Source organism: Triticum urartu, chromosome 6A (assembly GCF_056163025.1).
Source record: "Triticum urartu cultivar PI428250 chromosome 6A, HENAU_Tu73, whole genome shotgun sequence".
NCBI lineage: Eukaryota > Viridiplantae > Streptophyta > Magnoliopsida > Poales > Poaceae > Triticum > Triticum urartu.
The window spans coordinates 50,389,461-50,412,389 of NC_141878.1; the positions used below are offsets into that span (position 1 = coordinate 50,389,461).

At 44.3% G+C, this 22,929-nt stretch overlaps 2 protein-coding genes and 1 pseudogene across 4 annotated transcripts; 1 reads left to right on the forward strand and 2 right to left on the reverse strand.

Moving 5' to 3' along the window:
• Positions 1 to 5,125: 5,125 nt before the first annotated feature.
• LOC147963828 (uncharacterized) lies at positions 5,126 to 15,485 on the forward strand. The gene is made up of 3 exons (XM_087531232.1): positions 5,126 to 5,515; positions 11,439 to 12,186; positions 14,824 to 15,485. Exons 1-3 carry the CDS (start codon positions 5,126 to 5,128, stop codon positions 14,979 to 14,981), a joined length of 1,296 nt encoding a protein of 431 aa, XP_087387358.1. The 3' UTR covers positions 14,982 to 15,485.
• Positions 15,486 to 15,557: 72 nt separating this feature from the next.
• LOC125514201 (uncharacterized) lies at positions 15,558 to 18,303 on the reverse strand (annotated as a pseudogene). The gene is made up of 4 exons (XR_015609450.1): positions 18,223 to 18,303; positions 18,045 to 18,115; positions 16,660 to 17,899; positions 15,558 to 15,992 (listed from the first exon to the last, which is right to left on the reverse strand). The product of XR_015609450.1 is annotated as an uncharacterized LOC125514201 (transcript).
• LOC125517226 (uncharacterized) lies at positions 15,558 to 22,536 on the reverse strand. 2 transcript variants are annotated; one of them, XM_087531231.1, is made up of 6 exons: positions 22,395 to 22,536; positions 22,201 to 22,254; positions 20,819 to 22,048; positions 20,248 to 20,349; positions 18,223 to 20,094; positions 15,558 to 15,992 (listed from the first exon to the last, which is right to left on the reverse strand). In XM_087531231.1, the coding sequence occupies exons 2-4, from the start codon at positions 22,230 to 22,232 to the stop codon at positions 20,337 to 20,339; spliced, it is 1,275 nt and encodes a 424-aa protein (XP_087387357.1). In that variant the 5' UTR covers positions 22,233 to 22,254; positions 22,395 to 22,536; the 3' UTR covers positions 15,558 to 15,992; positions 18,223 to 20,094; positions 20,248 to 20,336. The 2 variants fall into 2 exon arrangements, with proteins under 2 accessions (XP_087387357.1, XP_048538361.2); XM_048682404.2 differs by having other exon boundaries at positions 18,223 to 20,349.
• Between the last annotated feature and the right edge of the window lie 393 nt (positions 22,537 to 22,929).

Genomic DNA, 22,929 nt, shown 5'->3' on the forward strand with positions numbered 1-22,929 from the left:
AGTATGTGAGTTCTTTATGACTAATGTTGAGTCTATGGATTATACACACTCTCACCTTTCCATCATTGCTAACCTCTTCGGTACCGTGCATTGCCCTTTCTCACATTGAGAGTTGGTGCAAACTTCGCCGGTGCATCCAAACCCCATGATATGATACGCTCTTTCACACATAAACCTCCTTATATCTTCCTCAAAACAGCCACCATACCTACCTATTATGGCATTTCCATAGCCATTCCGAGGTATATTGCCATGCAACTTTCCACCATCCTGTTTATCATGACACGTTCATCATTGTCATTTTTTCTAGCATGATCATGTAGTTGACATAGTATTTGTGGCAAAGCCACCGTTCATAATTCTTTCATACATGTCACTCTTGGTTCATTGCATATCCCGGTACACCGCCGGAGGCATTCATATAGAGTCATACCTTGTTCTAAGTATCGAGTTGTAATCATTGAGTTGTAAATAAATAAAAGTGTGATGATCATCATTTAATAGAGCATTGTCCCAATAAAAAAAGAAAAAAAGAGAAAGGCCAAATAAAAAATGGAAGGCCTAAAAAGTAGAAAAAAAAAGAGAAATGAAAAGGGACAATGCTACTATCTTTTTTCCACACTTGTGCTTCAAAGTAGCACCATGATCTTCATGATAGAGAGTCTCTTGTTTTGTCACTTTCATATACTAGTGGGAATTTTTCATTATAGAACTTGGCTTGTATATTCCAAGAATGGGCCTCCTCAAGTGCCCTAGGTCTTCGTGAGCAAGAAAGTTGGATGCACACCCAGTAGTTTCTTTTGTTGAGCTTCCATACATTTATAGCTCAAAGTGCATCCGTTGCATGGAAATCCCTACTCCTTGCATTAACATCAATCGATGGGCATCTCCATAGCTCATTGATTAGCCTCGTTGATGTGAGACCTTCTCCTTTTTTGTCTTCTCCACATAACCCCCATCATTATACTCTATTCCACCCATAGTGCTATATCCATGGCTCACGCTCATGTATTGCGTGAAGGTTTATAAAGTTTGAGATTACTAAAGTATGAAACAATTGTTTGGCTTATCATCGGGGTTGTGCATGATGAGAGCATTCTTGTGTGACAAAAATGGAGCATGACTAAACTATATGATTTTGTAGGGACAAACTTTCTTTGGCCATGTTATTTTGAGAAGACATAATTGCTTAGTTAGTATGCTTGAAGTATTATTATTTCTATGTCAATATTAAACTCTTATCTTGAATCTTTCGGATCTGAATATTCATGCCACAATTAAGAAGAATTACATTGTAATTACGCCTAGTAGCATTCCACATCAAAAATTCTGTTTTTATCATTTACCTACTCGAGGACGAGCAGGAATTAAGCTTGGGGATGCTTGATACACCTCCAACGTATCTATAATCTTTTATTGCTTCATGCTATATTATCTTCTGTTTTGGACATTATTGGGCTTTATTATTCACTTTTATATTATTTTTGGGACTAACCTACTAACCGGAGGCCCAGCCCAGAATTGCTGTTTTTTGCCTATTTCAGAGTTTCGCAGAAAAAGAATATCAAACGGAGTCCAAACAGAATGAAACCTTCGAGAACGTGATTTTCGGAACGAACATGATCCAGGAGACTTGGACCCTACGTCAAGCAACCAACAGGGAAGCCACGAGGTAGGGGCGCGCCTACCCCCCCCCCCCCCAGGCGTGCCCTCCACCCTCGTGGGCCCCCTGTGGCTCCACCGACATACTTCTTCCTCCTATATATACCTAAGTACCCCCAAACGATCAAACACGGAGCCAAAACCCTAATTCCACCGCCATAACTTCCTGTATCCACGAGATCCCATCTTAGGGCCTGTTCCGGAGCTCCGCCGGAGGGGGCATCGATCACGGAGGGCTTCACATCAACACCATAGCCTCTCCGATGATGTGTGAGTAGTTTACTTCAGACCTTCGGGTCCATAGTTATTAGCTAGATGGCTTCTTCTCTCTTTTTGGATCTCAATACAATGTTCTCCCCCTCTCTTGTGGAGATCTATTCGATGTAATCTTCTTTTGCGGTGTGTTTGTTGAGACCGATGAATTGTGGGTTTATGATCAAGTTTATCTATGAACAATATTTGAATCTTCTCTGAATTCTTTTATGTATGATTGGTTATCTTTGCAAGTCTCTTCGAGTTATTAGTTTGGTTTGGCCTACTAGATTGATCTTTCTTGCAATGAGAGAAGTGCTTAGCTTTGGGTTCAATCTTACGGTGTCCTTTCCCAGTGACAGTAGGGGCAGCAAGGCACGTATTGTATTGTTGCCATCGAGGATGACAAGATGGGGTTTTTATCATATTGCATGAATTTATCCCTCTACATCATGCCATCTTGCTTAAAGCGTTACTCTATTCTCTTGAACTTAATACTCTAGATGCATGCTAGATAGCGGTCGATGTGTGGAGTAATAGTAGTAGATGCAAGCAGGAGTCGGTCTACTTGTCTCGGATGTGATGCCTATATACATGATCATACCTAGATATTCTCATAACTAAGCTCAATTTTTTCAATTGCTCAACAGTAATTTGTTCACCCACCGTAAAACACGTATGCTCTTGAGAGAAGCCACTAGTGAAACCTATGGCCCCCGGGTTTATCTTCATCATATTAATCTTCCAACACTTAGTTATTTTCATTGCCTTTTATTTTACTTTGCATCTTTATCATAAGAATACGAAAAATATTATCTTATGATATCTATCAGATCTCACTCTCGTAAGTGACCGTGTAGGGATTGACAACCCCTTACCGCGTTGGTTGCGAGGATTTATTTGTTTTGTGCAGGTGCGAGGGACTCACGCGTAGCCTCCTACTGGATTGATACCTTGGTTCTCAAAAACTGAGGGAAATACTTACGCTACTTTTCTACATCACCCTTTCCTCGTCAAGGGAAAACCAACGCAGTGCTCAAGAGGTAGCATAAGGCTGTTACTTCCTTCGCGAAGGGCCTGAACTCATAAAACTCGTGTGTACAACTTCGCCATAGCTAGGATCTTGTCTTCTCATACCTACCCCCATTCTACTGTCAGTCTTAGATCCACGACACATAGTACTTTTTTTTAAAATTAATGCGTTCCCCAACATAGTCGATACCTCCTGCTTCACCCAATCCTTGAAGACCTCGCAGCTAACCCGCTTATGAGACTACTACCACATTTCTGTGAAATTTTTGTCGTTCCCCAAAGCGAGGGTGATAAGGGCAATGACCAATGCTCCATGCTGGATAGATGCCCCAATTGCCACATCAGCCAAAAGTGGTCCAAATGGGGTTAATAAGTTACTTTTAGAGAGAACTCGCCTCCTGTAGAGGAACCGGCCTCTTCCTTGACAAAAAGATGAAGAAATTGGGAAAAGAGTAGAGAGAGAACCAACACGAAGATATGATGAAAAAACATGAAAAGAAGAGTGTGGACCAGCCATGGGTGAGTAAAAGATAGTACTGAAAGAGAGAGGTGAGGACCTAGTAAAATATTGTCTATCTTATACATGCAAATCTCACTAATCTCACTAGTTGATTTGTCTACGCAGATGGCATGTTGCATCACCAATATGATGCCTCCATAGTTCATGCCGTAAAAGACGATGCAACAAAGGCAGACGAGACACCACTTAGAGTGATCTGGATGGTACAATGTGAGGCTCAGCTTGTCGCCTTTGTGTTCTCTTCCAGCACTAGACAATGGCGAGCCATTCCGTCCCATAGTTGGAATAGTTTCTTAGTTGGCTTGCTACCATTGGTAGATGTGAGTTTCTTCTACGGGCATCAATACGCTTATGGCTGCTTTTACTAGCTGCCAAAATGGGAGTGTGGAATGGAAATGTTGGTGACTGACGCTCAGAGGATGGAGTTCTCCATTGTTCAACCCTCAACTAAAACAAAAGGTTTATTGGGTCTTCTACGATGAAGCAGGAGAAGGCAGGCCTGGGATGTTTGTCCTTGATGACACATCTGGCTGCAATTATACCATTTGGCAAAACAATGGTGTTAGTTCATCTGTTGTGTTGTATTTGAGCGAAAGCCTTGGTTCAAATCCAGATCGGCGATCGCAACATCTTTGGCGTCGTTCCTATGATGGGAGTATCATTTGTTGGAGACACAGATTGGAGGTTCTTTGTTGCATTTCGTTAGTGCTTGTGGCAGTTCTGGATTGTCCTTCAAGGGCGCTATGTACGCCATCACGGGTGAGTCCAAGACGATGGCTTTCTCAGGGTTGCTCGAGTCCCGCCACCCACCTGCCAACTCTTTTAGGCGCTCATGGGTGGTTGGTGCGTTGACAATGAGAGTTCCTTTGAAGTTTTTTCCCTTGGGAGGTGACCGATGTTGGTCGAGATACGGCTTTGTTGGATAGTTTAGGACAAACTCTTTTGTGTTGTGGTTATATTGTGTTTGGTCAAGTTAGAGTGGCTCTTCCTTCTCATTTTGTGTGATCCTGGTAAAAATTTCTGACAATTTTATAGTGATTTTTTAATGGAGTAATGATACTAGATACTTCATATTCCATGACACGATGAAGCTACAATTCCAATCAAATAAAATATGAATTTTTTAGAATCAAATAATATATGAAGTTAATATCCTGATTATTATTGATGATTTATATACTTATAGGACCTCCATGATGATGATTTGTGGAGCTGCTTTTTTGTATCCAAAGAAAAGGCGCTCAACAAAATTCCCTCGAAGAAATTTGTCTTTTTTAAGGTGTTCAATGAAATTTGTCAAGCGTTTTTTTTGTTTAGAAAACAGCCGAGCAGCTGGCGTCGGCTAGTGATGGATGTCAATTAGGACTTGTATAATGGGAGGTGCTTAGAGAGATGCTTAGAAAAATAAATCAGATTTTTTTAAAGCACCGGTGTTTATTTGTACAGGATAGACGCTCATCTCCCATTGTACAAGCCCTTAGATTCTCTGACGGGCCAGGCTTGGACATTCGAGCCCGTTATAGACTCAGCCCAGTTATTAGACAGTAAGGAGCACTTCACCCTACACAGAGAGACGGACGCACTGCTCTCCTGCTCACAACCGCCGCCGCCGCTGCTGCAAACACCCAGCTTTCCCACGCCGGAGAGCGGCCAGCCCTGATGGACTCGTCGCAGATCCCCGACGATCTCTTCCCGGAGATCTTCGTCCGCGTCCCCGACCCAGCCGACCTCGTCCGGATCTCGGCCGCCTGCGTCTCCTTCCATTCCCTCATCGCGAGCCGCTCCTTCCTCCGCCGCTACCGCAAGCGCCACGCCCCGCCCTTCGTCGGCTTCTTCGATTTTCAGCGAGTCTTCCACCCCGCCGAACCTCCTTACCCCTCCGCATCGGCCGCCAAAGCCGTCGCCCTCGCCGCCGACTTCTCCTTCCCCTTCCTCCCCGCCCCAGCCAGCGACTGGCACATTTTTGAGATCCGCGACGGTCATGTCCTCCTCGGCAGGGACCCCTACGACTTTGAGGAGCTGGTGGTGTGCGACCCCTTGCACCGGCGTGTCAGGACCGAAGCGCGTGTGGTATTTCTTCAGTTAATTGTATCAGTTGGTTTCAGAAGAAGAACGGCTGGGATCACGCCTCACTTAATTAAGCTCGTCGCTAGCCGTTAGATTGTAACTGTTCCGTTTCATGTCGTTACTGTTACTTTTCATGTCGTTGCCGTGAGCACTTTACACCTATAAAGGGAGCTGGGTTGTGGCCGTCCTCATCATCGAATCTTCTCTGGAATTGCCGTGCTGGCTAAGCAAAACCATAGCTAATACAAAGGCCCTCAGATCTGGGCGAACTTTTCCCCTTTTCCTTCCTTCAAAACCCTAGTTCATACTTCATAATATAGCGGGTCCTGACAAATTGGTATCAGTAGCGAGTGATTCCTTGGCAGAGGTGTTTCCTGACCGGCGGAAAAATCTTCTCCTCCCAGTATTCCCACCCAATTCCCACCCTCTTCTCTGGTGTCGATGGCGGCGCGGCGGCAGTGATCGGCGGCGTTGGCGGCGGCGAATTGCTCGGGTACAGATCAGTCGAGCCGGAGCGGTTGATTGAGCACACTGCTCAATTGGTAAAATTCCGCGTCTGAGCACTGATCCGTGTACTTTGGTGCAAGGATCGAGGCGGCGGAAGGATCTGGAGTTGAGCAAGGTTGCGGGCTCACCAGTGGTAAAATCCCTTCCCTCTTCTTCAGATCAAGGTGATGGGTTGGGCCAAGACGATCGACGAGACAGATCTGCAAGAACTGTTGTCCTTAAGAGATGATGTTGGAATTATGCAAAAGGACCAGGCTCAGATGCAGGCTGATATGGCAAAACTGCATGATGACGTGCACTCTATCAGTTCCAAGCAAGGAGAAATTGCGACACAAGTGGGTAATGTGGAACAAATAGTTCTAGATCTGGACAAACAACTCTCTACAATCAACTCAGTGTTACAAGCCTTGGTAAAAGCCCCAACACATGGAAATACTACGGATATTCCCTCCAGCTCTCAACAGAGACCTAAATCACCAACAGTGTCGCAAGAATAGCTACAACAGCAAACAATTAGAACAGAGCAACTAAGGAAGCAACTGGAGGAAGATAAAGAGAAAACAAGGCAACTGGAAGAATTGCAAATCCACAACCTACCTCTAATCAGAATTACCAAGCCGGCAGTTCCTCCTGGATATGCACAACAGGGCAGAATAGAGCAGGCAAGTCCCATTGGTACACCAGCCACTACTAGACAGCATCCTTATACTCCTGTCTTCCAGCAGTACAACCAACAAAATAAAAATCAGCAGTTATGGCAAGGATATGCAAATACATATGAACAGGACATGCAGTGTCAATTCATGAAGTCTATAACTAAAGGACCCAAAATGGATTTTCCTAGGTTTGAGGGAGAAGATCCAGTTGGGTGGATTAGGCAATGCAACAAATACTTTCAAATGTCTGGTGCTCCAGAAGAGTATAAAGTATCCTTGGCCCAATCATACATTGTTGGTGAAGCAGATGTGTGGCTTAGAAGATCTGGCTTATTAAAGAAAAAAATGTCATGGAAAGAATTCTGTTCTGAAGTCATTAAGAGATTTTCCACACAAGGTTCCTATGACTTAACTGAAAAATTCAATTCAGTTAAGCAATCCAACAACACTGTGTCTAAATATACAAAAATCTTTGAAGATCTCATGGCTGATGTCCAAGAAGAAAATCCAGAATTAGGAGAATCTTGGTTTGTAAGATGTTATGTCAATGGTTTGAGAGAAGGAATAAAATTCCAGATCAGGCCCTTGAGACCACAAACTCTTACAGATGCATATTGGTTAGCTAAGGATGTAGAACCTTGTCACCCACCAGTGGCTGTGAATGCAAAAAGGACAATTGTTCCTTACAACAACTATTACCAGAAAAACAATGCAACTTTCCCTCCCAAAGTGAATGTTGCTCCTGTGGCACAACAGCAACTCCCTGTCAGACACACTGAAATTCCTGTTAGTACTGCTCAGAAAATTAGGAAAGTGGGGGAATGCTGGAGATGTGGTGACAAATGGGTACATGGGCATAAATGCAAACTAGTACCTAATGTTCAAGCTATGCAGCAGGAACAAGAAGAGCCAGCCACTTATGATGTGGAGGAACAACTATTAGAAGAACAGACAGAGCAAGCAACTGAAGGGGATCAAGCTATGTTCATATCTGCTTTTGCAATGGGACAGCAAATGGCAGTGCCAACACCTACAGTGGTCATTCATATCAATGGGAAAAGAGCTGTTGCACTATTGGATTCAGGTAGCACCACATCCTTCATAAATCAGGACTTTGTTGTTAAAGCAAACTGCAACTTATTACCTGTCAAACCTAGAAGAATTGCAGTAGCTGGAGGAGGAATACTGACATCTACTGCAGTTGTCCCTAATTGTCAGTTTCAGATCTCTAAAATGACACTCTCACACAATTTTAGAACTCTGGCTCTACCTAGTCATGATGCAATACTTGGGTATGACTGGTTTACTGCTGTAAGCCCTGTTTCTTTTGATATTCCTGCGCAACAATTCAGTTTCACTCATGGAGGAAAGCAGACTGTATCTACAGCAGTGTTTACTACTCCAGCCAGTGTGAAGGAAGTGCATGTCAAGAAAGTAAAGAAACTGTTGGATAAAGGACCTGAAGTTTTCTTGTGTCAAATACACAACATACTCTTGGATGCACCAGAGGATTTTAAAACTCCTCCACAAATACAGAAATTACTGCTGGAGTATGCTGACCTATTTGAGGAACCTAAATCACTGCCTCCCCATAGGGCCTTGGACCACAAGATTCCCCTAGTGGATGGTGCTACTCCATCACAGGTCAGACCTTATAGGGTGCCTCAAAAGCAGAAAAAGGAAATGGAGGAGAAGATCAAAAAGTTGTTGGCTGCACATCTCATAAGACACAGTCAAAGTCCTTTTGCAGCTCGTGTGTTATTAGTAAAAAAGAAGGATGGATCAATGAGGCTGTGCACATATTTCAGAAAATTAAATTCCCTTACAATTAAGAACAAGTTTCCTATACCTGTTATAGAGGACCTTCTGGATGAAATGCATGGGGCAAACTATTTCACCAAACTGGATTTGAGGTCTGGCTATCACCAAATCAGAATGGCTCCTGAGGATATTCACAAAACTGCTTTCAAAACATTCCTGGGACATTTTGAATTTCTGGTAATGCCCTTTGGTCTGTCTAATGCTCCTGGCACTTTACAGGAATTAATGAACACAATCTTTGCACCTTATTTGAGGAAATTTGTGTTGGTTTTTTTTGATGATATATTGATATTCAGCAAAACCCTCACAGAACACTTGGACCACATAAAGTTGGTACTAGAACTTTTAAGAGAACATCAACTGTATGCCAAAATGTCCAAGTGTGTGTTTGCAGTTCCACAAGTGGAATACCTAGGGCATGTGATTTCTGCAAAAGGAGTGGCCACAGACCCACAAAAGATTTCTGCCATAGCTGACTGGCCTGTTCCTGAGAATATCACAAAACTGAGAAGTTTCTTGGGGCTAGCTGGATATTACAGAAGATTTATTAAAGGATATGGTGTAATATGCAGGCCTTTACATGATTTGCTCAAAAAGGGAAATTTTCATTGGTTGTCTGAACATACACAAGCTTTCCAACAATTGAAACAAGCCTTGACTTCTGCTCCTGTGTTGGCCCTACCAAATTTTTCTCAACCATTTATTTTGGAGACTGATACTTCAGGAAAGGGAATTGGAGCTGTTCTGATGCAGCAGGGCCGACCAATATCTTATTACAGTTCATCTTTATGCCCTAGGAATGCTGCTATGTCCACATATGAGAAAGAGGCCCTAGCAATACTTGAAGCATTGAAAAGATGGAGGCACTACTTGTTAGGGAAAGAGTTAATTATCAAGACTGACCAGCAATCTCTCAAGTTTATCATTGATCAGAAAATCACTGAGGGAGTTCAACACAAACTCATGATGAAGCTGTTGGAATTCAACTTCACAATCCAGTATAAAAAGGGTATTCATAACAAAGTGGCTAATGCACTATCAAGAGTTCTTCCTCAGTGCATGGCTATTTCTGCAGTTACTCCTGCATGGGCAGCAGATCTAGTGGCAAGTTATCAGGAAGATCCTTCTAGCTTGCAGCTCCTGGAAAAACTACTCCTTCAAGGGGATAACAAGTTGCTAGACTACTCTTTAGTAGCTGGAATTATAAGGTACAAGGGAAAAATTTATGTGGGCAATTCCCCTGACTTACAGTCCAAATTGCTTGCAGCCTTGCACAGTTCTCCTGTGGGTGGCCACTCAGGGAGAAGAGCAACTTACCACAGAGTAAAAAGCATCTTCTACTGGCCTGGTTTGAAGGCAGCTGTAGAAGCTTTCATTGCTGCTTGCCCTGTATGTCAAAGAGCCAAGCATGAGAATTGTTTGCAACCTGGACTGCTAGAACCCTTACCTGTTGCTGACATGGCCTAGCAGCATATCTCCATGGATTTTATTGAAGGATTGCCCAAATCACAAGGAAAAGATGTGATCATGGTAGTGGTGGATAGGTTTACAAAATACTCCCACTTCATACCACTGTCCCACCCTTATTCAGTTATCAGTGTGGCTCAATCATTTGTGGACAATATAATCAGATTGCATGGCCCTCCAAAGCTCATTATATCTGACAGAGACAGAATCTTCACTAGCCAACTTTGGAAAGACATATTTTCTGCACTGAAAGTGGACCTCAGATACAGTACTGCTTATCATCCTCAAACAGATGGCCAGACTAAGCGTGTTAATCAGTGCTTGGAAACCTACCTCAGATGCATGACTACATCTGCTCCCACTAAGTGGTTATCCTGGCTCTCCCTGGCAGGATTTTGGTATAACTCAACTTATCACACTGCAATCAAAATGTCTCCATTTCAGGCCCTATATGGATTTCCCCCTCCACTCATATCAGAATTGGCCATACCTGGGCCTGAGGATGAAGAAGCACAGGACTTCTTAAGTGCCAAGCAGCAGATCTTAAAGCAACTCAAGGATAACCTGGTGTTGGCCCAAAACAGGATGAAGAAATATGCAGATACTAGAAGAATTGAAAGAAGTTTTCAGGTGGGAGACCCAGTTTACTTAAAAATGGCTCCCTACAGATTAGCAGCATTTGGATTCAGAGGTGCTTTGAAGCTGCAAAACAGATATTATGGTCCTTTTAGGGTCATTCAAAAAGTGGGCAATGCAGCCTACAAATTGCAGTTACCGAGTGGGGTGCAAATCCACCCAGTGTTCCATGTGAGCCAGTTGAAGAAGCACATTGGGAACAAAGCAATACCTGGTCCTAATCTGCCACTAGTCAATCAAGATGGCACAGTCAAGGTTGGACCAGCTGAAGTTCTAGAGGTTCGACAAGTTCCTCGACAGAACATGCCGGTGGTGCAGTGGCTTATCAGATGGATCAACTTACCATCAACAGAGGCGACTTGGGAAGACGCAGATTTTATCAAATATACATTTCCGGAGTTCTTCAGTAACACTACACGTGAGTGACGAGAAGCAGTAGCTACGCCGTGAGGACACGTCGAGCCTTAAGGGGGGAGCAATGTCAGGACCGAAGCGCGTGTGGTATTTCTTCAGTTAACTATATCAGTTGGGTTCAGAAGAAGAACGGCTGGGATCGCGCCTCACTTAATTAAGCTCGTCGCTAGCCGTTAGATTGTAACTGTTCCGTTTCATGCCGTTACTGTTACTTTTCATGTCGTTGCCGTGAGCACTTTACACCTATAAAGGGAGCCGGGTTGTGGCCGTCCTCATCATCGAATCTTCTCTGAAATTGCCATGCTGGCTAAGCAAAACCATAGCTAATACAAAGGCCCTCAGATCTGGGCGAACTTTTCCCCTTTTCCTTCCTTCAGAACCCTAGTTCATACTCCATAATATAGCGGGTCCTGACACGGCGCCACCTCCTGCTTCCCCGAATCCCTGGACTCGACGAGTGGCTCCCTTCGACCACGACCGGCTGGATAGGATGGCAGATCTTCCTCCTGGGCGGCGGCGGCGACGACGACGAGGCTGCGGAAGAGACGTCTTTCAGAGTGATATGGAGGGCAGAGCGCGAAGATGATGGTAATCAGGTCGCCTTCGTCTTCTCTTCCAGCACCGGACAATGGCGAGCTGCTCCGCTGTCATCAGGGTTGGCATCCTTCTCCTGGCGCCAGTATGTGCATGGCTGCTTGTACGGGATGACAGCTTGCAGGGAGAAGCTACGTGTGCTCGACCTTCGGACGATGGAGTTCTCACTCCTCCACCTCCCGCCTGAAGCCAAAGGTTATGCTTATGTGTATGCAGACGTCGTGGAGGCAGGGGAGGGCATCACTGGGTTGTTTGTGCGACCAAGGGGGACACTTGACATCAGATATTTCACTAGGCGAAACAATGGTGGGAGTTCCAGCCAGTGGCAGTTGGAGAAGAATATCTCACTGGATTCTTCTCAATGGCAGTCAGTGGGTCCACCAAGGCCGAACTGGTTCCTGCGTCACTCCGGAAGCCCATCGCTTGATGCTGGCCTTTTCTCACTGGACGTCAAGACATTCCAGCTTGAGAGGGTGCTTGGATCAGAGTTTAGCATGTTTTACCCATGGCCATATACCAACTTTCCACCATTGCTGTCGACACCAACAATATCAAGTGGTAACCTTTCTGTGTCATCCTAGTTATTTCATTCATTTAGTTATCTTATCACACATCTTGTCTGTTTCTTGATACGGTAGTTCATTACTGTCATGGTGAATCTTGTTTACACGGTTTATTAGTTGTCACATTCTCTGTGTTGTGGCTAAGCTGATCAAGCTCAGAAACATAATTGTGGTTTATTTAATTCTGTTTTATTTGCCACTTTAAGGTGATTAGAGAGGTAGAAGAAAGGTGTGCTCACAGTATGAGTACCATTTTGGAAGCACCTTGAAATCATAAAAAAAACACTAGGTCGCAACAATGATTTTTGTTTTTATTGTGAAAATAACGCAGAATGATTAGAGAGGTAGAAGAAAGGTGTGTTCACTAGGCGAAACACTAGCTCAGAGAATACTGCTACCACAGTTCACCTTTGGTTTGTATCACCTTCTTCCGGTCAAGATGGAGTTATCTTGTTCACATTTCTTTTGATAGATATAAGCAGGGAAGCAAGTCTGATGTGGTAAAATTTCAATTTCTGCTACCATTTCGGTTATGGCGCTTTAGTTCTTTTATTTAAGATTCATCTCTTTATGTTTACATGTCTGGTCTGGCTGTGTATTCGGACTTGTATTGCAAATGACAATGGGAAGCACCATACACAAGTGTTTCTCTGTTGTATATTCATATTCCATTGAATTCAGTATGATCCCTATGGAAGTAGTCTTGAAGGATTATTCCTGCGCTTTTTTCGTAAGCATTTTACCAAGTATTTCCCAATGGTAAGACCTATGGATTGTTTTACTCGCAACTCCTGAATATCTAAAGTCTGAATACGCATATATAATATATTGGGCAGGTACTCAGGAAGGTGATGAGAAGGAGATGCTGGAACAAGGTGTGGAGATGCTGCAAGCTGAAGAGCCCATGGGTAGCCCTTGCGACGAGAGCATTGCTGATGACGTGGATGCTCAAGGTCAGGCCGGTGTGTCGAGGACTGGAGATGGCTCTGGTCGAGGTCAGGCTGGTGTATCGGTGTAACTTGTGGCTCCGTCTGTCTGTAACATGGTCATCTAGCATTAACATGGAGTTTATCTTGTGTGGCTTGATCTGGCAATGATCGGTTCGTCTTCTAGATGGGGTAGCAAGAGCAGTAGCTCCATTTGGCTTTTACTTTAAATTATGACTATGTGATAAGTCAGAGTGATTGTGATCTTGTTGTCTGTCTGCCCCATGTGGCATGAATGGAACTAGTCAGGTACTAGGAAATTGAGGAGGTAATGTTCTGCTCCATGAGCAGTGATCAAGTGCCCTGGTGGGTCTATTTGTGCTACTTGTTTATGGTTTAGTCAAGAGGATGTGATTGATCTTTTCTTTTCTTGCACAACGGAGCTACCTTTGGTTCTGATTGTGATGTGTCAATCTGGTTTTTCAGTGTATTTATTTCAGCCAAGCTCGTTGGGAGAGGAGTGTGTGACCCTGTATGCTGTGCTTCCTCAGTAAATGAATTTTCCATCTAGTCTTTTTGTATTAGAAGAAGAAAGTCAAAATAGCCCGAAAACTACACATCCATAAAGGCATCAACCATCTTACAAACATATATGATTCTGCAAACAGTGGATTCCTCACGCAAATGTGACAACGAGCACTCTGATTTCTGAAACAGCAGAGCATTCGGTGAAATTTATTCTTATGATGTTCCTGTGGCATCTTCTTCAGCTAACAGCGGAGAAGGAGCAAACTTGTGGAACAATGTGGCACTAAAAGATATCACTGATTGCAGTGGAGAAAACATTCCTAAATCACCATGTCTGGACCCTACAACTTAGAACAGCTACTATGGAAATGCATCGCCCTGCTCTTCCTTGATGATGCCTTGCTACTGATCATCCAGACGCTTCCTGATATGCAATCCTGGTCCGGGGAAACACATGAAGGATCAGGATGAAGGTAATTCAGCATAAGAATATTTCATTATTTTTTCGTCACCTTGCACATCAAAATGTCAAATGGACTAGCAAGATAATTAACTAGTACAATCATAGTCACTAACATGTTATGTGCACTCAGAAACACGACGTCATGACAATGATTGTTGTTTTTATGGACAAACTAACGCAGAAGGAATACAAGCTCAAAGGACACTGCTACCAACAGTTCACCTTTTTGGTTTGTTTCACCTTCTTCCGGTCAAGTATGAGTTATATTGTTCACATTTCTTTTGATAGATATAAGCAGGGAGGCAAGTCTGATGTGGTAAAGTTTTAATTTCTGTAAACCATTTCGTCTATTGCTCTTAAGTTCTCTTATGATTCATCTCTTTAGTTTACATGTCTTGTCTGGCTATGTATTCCAAATTGTATTGCAAATGGCAATGGGAAGCACCATGAAGCGATTGTTTTCGGCTATATATCTCAAACTCCATAGTCATTATACCTATGGGACTATGCGTAGAAGTAGTTCTGAAGGTTGATTCACCAATCTCCATGTATTGCATGCGGTTCCTGCAAGTCTTAGTACTTTATGCTTCCTCCTGTGCTTTTTGTTTCATAAGCAATTTACCAAGTATTTTATTGCTTAAAATGGTAAGACCTGTGGATTGTTTTACTTTCAACTCCTGAATATCTAAAATCTAAGTACACATATCTTGGGCAGTTACTCAGGAAGGTGATGAGAAGGAGATGCCGGAACAAGGTGCTGAGATGCTGCAAGATGACGAGCCCGCAGGTAACCTTCACGACGAGCACACTGCTGATGACGCGAGTGCTGGAGGCCAGGTCGGTGTATCGAGGGCTCGAGATGGCGCTGATTGAGGTTGTTGCTGCGACTGGGCAGTTGACCACAGGTTGATCATCAATACGGTACTGGTAACTTGTGGCTCTGTATGTCTGTAATATGGTCATCTAACATTAACATGGAGTTTATCTTGTGTGCCTTGATCTGGCAATGATCGGTTCGTCCATCGGATGAGGTAGCAAGAGTATTAGCTTCATTTGTTTTTTGCTAGTTTAATTATGACTATGTGGTAAGTCAGAGTGATTGTGATCTTGCTGTATGCCTGCCCCATGTGGCATGAATGGAACCAGTCAGGTACTATGACTATGAATTAAGGAGGGTAATGATCTACTCCACGAGCAGTGGCAAAAGTGAAGTGAATGTGCTAGTACTTTTTATGGTGTAGTCAAGAGGATCTGATTGTCCTTTTCTTTGCCTATTACAAAACAGAGTTACTTTTGGTTCTGTGTCAATCTGGTTTTTCAGTGTATTTATTTGAGCCAAGTTTGTTGAGAGCACTCAGTAAACATGCTTCCTCTGTAAATGGAGAATTCATCATCGTGCTCATTCAATAAACAACCAACGCAGGCAGCGGCGACCAAGGCCTTGCAAAATGGAAGAAGCATAACCATCCAATAAACATTGGTGGTTTGGTTTCAGAGACTGGATAAATTCTTGCAACACTCTCACAGTTAAGCATTATCCATAAAGGCATCAACCATCCAATAAACATATCTGGTTCCAGCAAACACTGGATTTCTCATGCAAGTGCGACAAGGAGCGCTCTGATCTCTGAAAATGCAGAACATTCAGTGAAATTGTGTTCTTTTGTGATGTTCCTCCGGCGTCTTCTTCAGCTAACAGCGGAGAAGGAGCAAACTTGTGGAACAATGTAGCACTAAAAGGTATCACTGATTGCAATGGAGAAAGCATTCCTAAATCACCCATGCCTGGACCCTACAACATAGAACAAATACTAAGATGACGCCTTGCCGCTGATCATCCAGACACTTCCTGATATCCTCCTACTCCTCCTTCACATGGCAATCCTGGTCCAAGGAAACACGTTAAGGATCGGAATGAAGGTAATTCGCCATAAGACTATTTCATTGTTTTTTGCCACAAGTAACTAGCTTGCGAAATGATCTTCTATTATGGGACGGAGGGAATAGTACACGATAGCCAATAACATGTTATGTGCACTCGGAAACAAAAATAATGAATTTACATCAATACATGGTTTTTTTTTCTTTCAAGAAGACAGGCAGCACCAGTTAAATGCCTTCATATCACACTGACATGTTCCCATTTTATAGTTTGTGTTACAGTGAATCTCAAATCTGATCATATAAGGAGAAATGCCTGACATACAAGCACAAATTACCCAAAGTTAGCTTGGATTAGCCACTTATCGTAGAAAGGGAAAACTTTCATGGTGACCTCTCTGACACACATAATGCATAAGCGCAAAGCATACCCAGCCGTGCAAACTTACCAATCCACTTGTCTTCAGCAACAAAATATATGATCCAATAGGCAACATTAAAGAAAAACAGGTATTAACTACTTCAGATATAAGTCGTACTAGTTATACCAAACAGATAACTAAGAACATTACACGGATATACCAAACAGTGCAATAAAAGGTGCACGCTGCAAAACTATGTGGCTTCAACCACAGCAATGTACAGATCATATAAAAGGCAAAAGGCAAACCTTGCAGGACCATCCTTGAGCTTAGGGAATGTGGGAGGCCAAACCATCATAAACGGATAGACATCAGTGAAGTGTTTATCCTTCGCAACCAATTTACGGAGTGTCCTGTTCTTGACATCCAGATAGAATACACATCCACACATTTGCAAAACCACAAACTCAGCATTATCCCCAGCATGACATACATAGCAATAACCAGAATGCTCATCCTCAAGCGTGTTATCTAGCATCCTCAGATTAGCACACATCTCATGCAGACAAATGGTATCAACCAGCAACCAGTTGTCCCCCTTGTGGAGCCAGATGCAAAGTTTAAAGCCATTGACATGGATGACATATACACCGGAAGGATCATCTGCCCGTGACAAGAAGGTGTGAAAAATGTCATACTTCTCTCCAGGTGGGTACTGGATTCTAGACAAACTTGAGGCTGTCAAATCCAAGACAATAATGTCGGTCTGCGGGGGAGACCACCATATAGATTTTATTGTCGACAAGCACAACTTTTGCTTTGGGTAGCGGAAGATGGAGCTGGGCCGTGGCCGAGGTATGCAAGCACCAAACACTGCCTTGTAACATATACACGCGTAAAGTGAAATTTTCTGTCTGATTAGTCAACTCCGTCAACACATAAAAGTAGGACAAGCCATTGCCTTCTTCTTTGGAGAGAATAGCATCAAAATATTGGCGATTGTAATCCTGGGCTCTTGGGAGTGGTGGGACGACGTTAATGCCTCTCTCAGGGCAAAGCGGGCGGTGCACTCCATGTGCTAGTTCTCTGCGGTGCACTCCATATGCTAGTTCTCTTCCTTCACGACGTCCGGTGAAGATGCTGCCGTTTCGGGAGTCCATGATCCATAGATTCTTGGGGTCATTGAAGTTGTGGTTCGCCATGCAGCGGACAACAGTGTTGAGCTCCGGGGGTTGGGGCAGCATCGGGACAAAGCACAGGAAGGCTACCAATTCCGGCCGGATCAAGATGCTGCCAATGTAGAAGCCAAGTAGGCGGGGCGGATGGAGCTCACGGAACCGGCGGAGGAAGCCCCGGTTTGAGGCGAGATGGTACCAGCACCTGCACACGAGGGCAGCGCGAACGAGGGTAGTGGGGAAGCCGGCGCGGAGAAGGATCTCCGCAAGGAGGTTGTTGTCCCCAAGCACCTTGGAGACAGGGTCCACGGCCAGGGAATGCCTGCCTGCCTCGCCATCGACATCCGCGTGTGGTTTCTTCTCAGGACAGATCCTGGAAAATCGGTAGCGCCGAGCAAATGCAAAAATGGCAACTGATTTCTTCAACCAATGTCGTTCAAGGAAATACCATAATCAAACTACTCCAAACTAAATGCGGGGGGCGAGAATCGTAGGTGGAGGAATTGGACGGATCTTACGTCTGGGGAACCTCGGCGACGGCATCCATCATTAAATCTCCTGCACGACTGAGCTGCCGCGGCAAGTAAATCTAGGTAGGAGGAGTTAGTTTGGGAGGAAAACCTAGATAGCTAGGGTATGATCCCGTGAGATGAGGAGAAACGAAACTGGGAGAGGACAGGAAAGAGAAAGACTCACCTGAATTGAATCGGCGGGAGGGAATAAGAAGTCGGTGGCCGTAGCCGGGGCCGGCCTCCGGTCGCCGGCGCCGCTTCTTCCTCTCCGGGAGCGTTGCAGTGGAGGTGTACCTTTTTTTCTTTTGCCCAAACTAGCACATATGCTCGTGCGTTGTGACCGGGGAAGCAAATCCCCGCATGCTCCAAGCGACCCACCCCTGTTACCAATCTCTTCGCCACCTTGGTTATATTGTCCACCTATTTCACGACAAACGTGATAAATCTCAACGGGATGAGCTTGGTATCACACCGTTGCATGCTGCTTTCGCTGGCCCTTTCTCCTTTAAAAAAACATTTAAACTGATAATTATCTACCTGTTAAAATGTTATAATGAACAAGCCAAATTATGTGGCCTATGCTAGCTAAATTTTGGTTATGTTAAGAAATATCTTTAAGCTAGCAAAACTTTGATTAGTTGTTAACACTGAGATAGAAAAGCTGGGATCGAAACACATATTATTCAGTACATCAATATATTCAGAGCGGTGATGGAAAGAAGAAAAAAATATAGAAGTATTCTTTAGAAAGAACTGCCGTACATGGTTAACACAAAAACTTCATTTCTAGCCATGAAATTAAAAATACGAATATGAGTCAAGGGCATCATACTGAATACAGTATGATATTATCACATATACAGTGAGAGCTTAAACATTCATATCAGAGTCCACCTCTGATTATTTAACTTTCTGTTAGCTATTTGATCGTAATGTAACACATGGCCGCAACTTGAATAATCACGCAAACACCAAACCAGGCGTTGCAAGCTGACAAGCGAAAGCAGAATCAAGATGCTCACATGGATGTCCAAAAGTGAAACAAAACTGAAACACCAATCCAGCTATTGTCAGGGGTGTTTGTAACCGTACTGAAACAAAACTGATATTCAGCCGCAGTCGCAGAAAAAATAGTGATTTTCTGACCGCGCACACCATGCTTAATCAGTGAGTTGGAGCTCATAAGCAATTCCTACATCCATCCCACGCATTATGCACAACCCATCATCCCATTTTAGAGCTGCTACTTCCTTAATTTGGACCGCTTTCCTTTCTTACTTTCTGTCACAAGAACTCAATTCCTTTTCTTTCCTTATTTCTCTCACTCAGCATCTTATTTCCTTCATTTCTTTCTATGCATGTCATCCTCTTAATTCCTTCCTTGCTAACTTATTCCCTTCGTTTATTTATTCCCGAGATAGCTCCTTGATAAATTGAAACTCAAAGAACATGAAGAAAATGAAGAAATAGAAGAAAGATGGCACTTGTTCCTAGAAGAAAATGAAAACAAGAGCTTCCCTTGATCAGTTCAGAGGTTGAGATCTGCGGAACCAGGCCAGCAGGGACCGGCAAATTGTGCGACACTTGCTATCAGTTAAGTCAACCATCCAACTGCAATTAGGCTGTCCAGTCCACCATGTGAAAATAGTGGATTTCTTGCGCAAACGCGGCGATGATCGCTCTGGTTTCACTGAGAACTGTGTTCTTATGAAGAAACAATTAATCCTCAGCTACCAGCAGAGAAGCAGAAAACCGTTGACCAGCCTGACACCAACATATGTACTGACTGCAGTGGAGAAAGCATTTCAAATTCAGCCAAGAGCATGAGTGTGCAGTTCCTGTAGAGAACAGAAAATGAAAAGAAAAAAGGTTCCCTTTATCAGTTCAGAAGAACTTCAGATCTGCCGGACCAAGCCATCAGCGGTTTGGGGTTTCAGAATCTGAATAAATTGTCACAATACTCTCACTTGCAGTTAAGCATATCCATCGTCTAAGCATATCTGGTTCTCCAGACAGTGGATTACTCGCGCAAATGGGACAAGGAACACTCTGTTCTCTGAAAAGGCAGGACATTCAGTGAATTGTATTCTTAAGATGTTCCTCTGGCATCTTCTTCAGCTAACAGCGGAGAAGGGGAAATATATTATGATTACAATGGAGAAAGCATTCCAAAATTAGCCATGTCTGGACAGTGGATCCTACAACTTACAACAGCTACTAAGGACATGCAGCTCCCTGCGCTGCCCTGATGATGCCCTTGTCGCTGATCATCCAAAAGCATCCTGATATCCTCCTCCTTTACATGACATTCCTGGTCCAGGGAAGCACGTGAAGGATCAGGATGGAAGTAATTCAGCATCAGAATATTTTATTATGTTTCAAATGGACTAGTAAGCCAAGTAACTAGCACAATGATAGTCACTAACATGTTATGTACACTCGGAAACTAAAGTTAGCCTAGACTAGCCACTTGTTGTAGAAAGGGAAATTTTTCATGGTGAGACATGTTTGACTCACACATCATGCATAAGCTTAAAGCATACCCAGCTGTGTAAACATACCAATCCACCTGTCTTTAAGAAAAGAATATATTCGATCCAATAAGCAACATTCCAAAAGATCAGGTATTAACAATTTCAGATGTAAGTCGTACTAGTTATACCAAACAGATAGCTAATAACATTTCACAGATATACCAAACAATGCAATAAACGATGCACACTGACCATGTTACTTCAACTTGAGCAGTGTACAGATCAACTAAAAGGCAAAAGGCAAACCTTGCAGGACCATCCTTAAGCGCAGGGAATGTGGGAGGCCAAACCATCATAAAAGGGTAGACAGCAGTCAAATGTAGATCCTTTTGTGCCATCGCATGCACTTTACGGAGTGTCCTGTTCTTGACGTCCAGATAGAGCACACATCCACACATTTTTAAGAACAGAAACTCAGCATTATCCCCTGCCTGACATATATAGCAACGGCTAGTATGCTCATCCTCAAGCGTGCTATCTAGCATCCTCAGATTAGCACACATCTCATGCAAACAAATGGTATCGACCAGCAACCAGTTGTCCCCCGTATGGAGCCAGATGTGAAGTTTAAAGCCATTGACATGGATGAGATATATACCAGAAGGATCATCTGCCCGTGACAAGACGGTGTTGAAACTGTGATACTTCACTCCAGGTGGGAGCTGGATTCTAGACAAACTTGAGGCCGTCAAATCCAAGACAATAATGTCACCGGCGGGGGAGGCCGCCATATAAATTTTATTGTCGACGAGCACAACTATTGCTCTCGGTAGCGGAAGATGGAGCTGGTATGTGGCCAAGGTATGCAAGCACCAAACACTGCCTTGCAACATATACACACGCATAGTGAATTTTTCTGTTTCATCGGTACCCTCCGTCAACACATAAAAGTAGGACAAGCCATTGCCTTCTTCTTTGGAGAGAATAGCACCAAAATTTAGGCGACTGCGATCCTGGGTGCTTGGGAGTGGTGGGACGTCGTCAATGCCTCTCTCAGGGCAAAGCGGGCGGTACACTCCACATGCTAGTTCTCTTCTTTCACGATGTCTGGTGAAGATGCTGTCGTTTCGGGAGTCCATGATCCATGGCACCTCGCGGGTACCGAAGTTGTGGCTCGCCATGCGGCGGACAACAGCGGCAAGCTCTGGGGGCTGGGGCAGCATCGGGACGAAGCGCGGGACGGCCATCGACTCCGGCCAGACCAACCCGCTATCGATGTAAAAGCCAAGTAGGCGGGGCGGGTGGAGCTCACGAAACCGGCGGAGGAAACCCCGGTCCGAGGCGAGCTGGTACCAGCACCTGCACACGAGGGCGGCGCAGACGAGTGTGGTGGGGAAGCCGACGCGCAGGAGGATCTCCCCGAGGAGGTTATCGTCCCCAAGCACCTTGGAGACAGGGTCCACGGTCGGGGAACGCCGGCGTGTCTCGCCATCGGCATCCCCGCATGGTTTCTTCTTGGGATGGACCCTGGAAAATCTGCAGCCCCAAGCAAATGCAAAGCCGGCGTCAATGCAATAAACCTGATTTCTTCAGCCAATGCCGTTGCAGGACATATATTACAATCAAACTGCGTGAACTGAAATGCGAGGTGGGAATCGAGGGAGGCGGAGGAACTGGACGGGTCTTACCGTCGGGAAACCTCCACAGCCGTATCCATCATCCAATCTCCCCTCTCAGCTGAGCTGCCGCGACAAGTAAATGTAGGCGCGAGTTAGTTTGGGAGGAAAACCTAAACCTGGATAGCTAGGGTTTGATCCCGCGAGAAGAGGAGAACGAGAAACGGAACCGGGAGAGGGAGAGGGCAGGAAGCAGAAAGACTCGCCTGAATCGAATCGCGAGGAAGGAATAAGAAGCGTCGGTGGCCGCCGCCGGGGACGGGCTCGGGTCGCCGGCGCCGCTTCTTTCTCCCCACCCGCTGGGGCGTTGCGGTCGGGCGAGTGAGGTCAAAGTGAAACGATGATGCAGCCTCGCCTAGCCGGAAACGATGAAGGCCTCTTCACCATTGCAGCCCATAAAGCCCAGTACACATGTCTTTTTTATATGCCAGCGCTGTGTCTAGCAAAAAAAAAAGACTGTCCAATTAACAGACGACTGATTTCGATTTTGGCATCGGTCAAATTTTGGACCAATAGGGTCTTTTTTTTAATATCAGTATAGACACAAGCGTTCATATACACGCGCATACATTCATCTTTATAAACGCACACACATACACCGTACCCATGAAATTTACGAAATCACCGTGGACACCTTGTCATTGACGGAAACGTCTCCTTCCATTGAATGCGCATCGCCGAAAATTTTGAAATAAATACATCAGCCTTTTAGGGGGATGGTCTTCCTCCTTACCCCTTCAG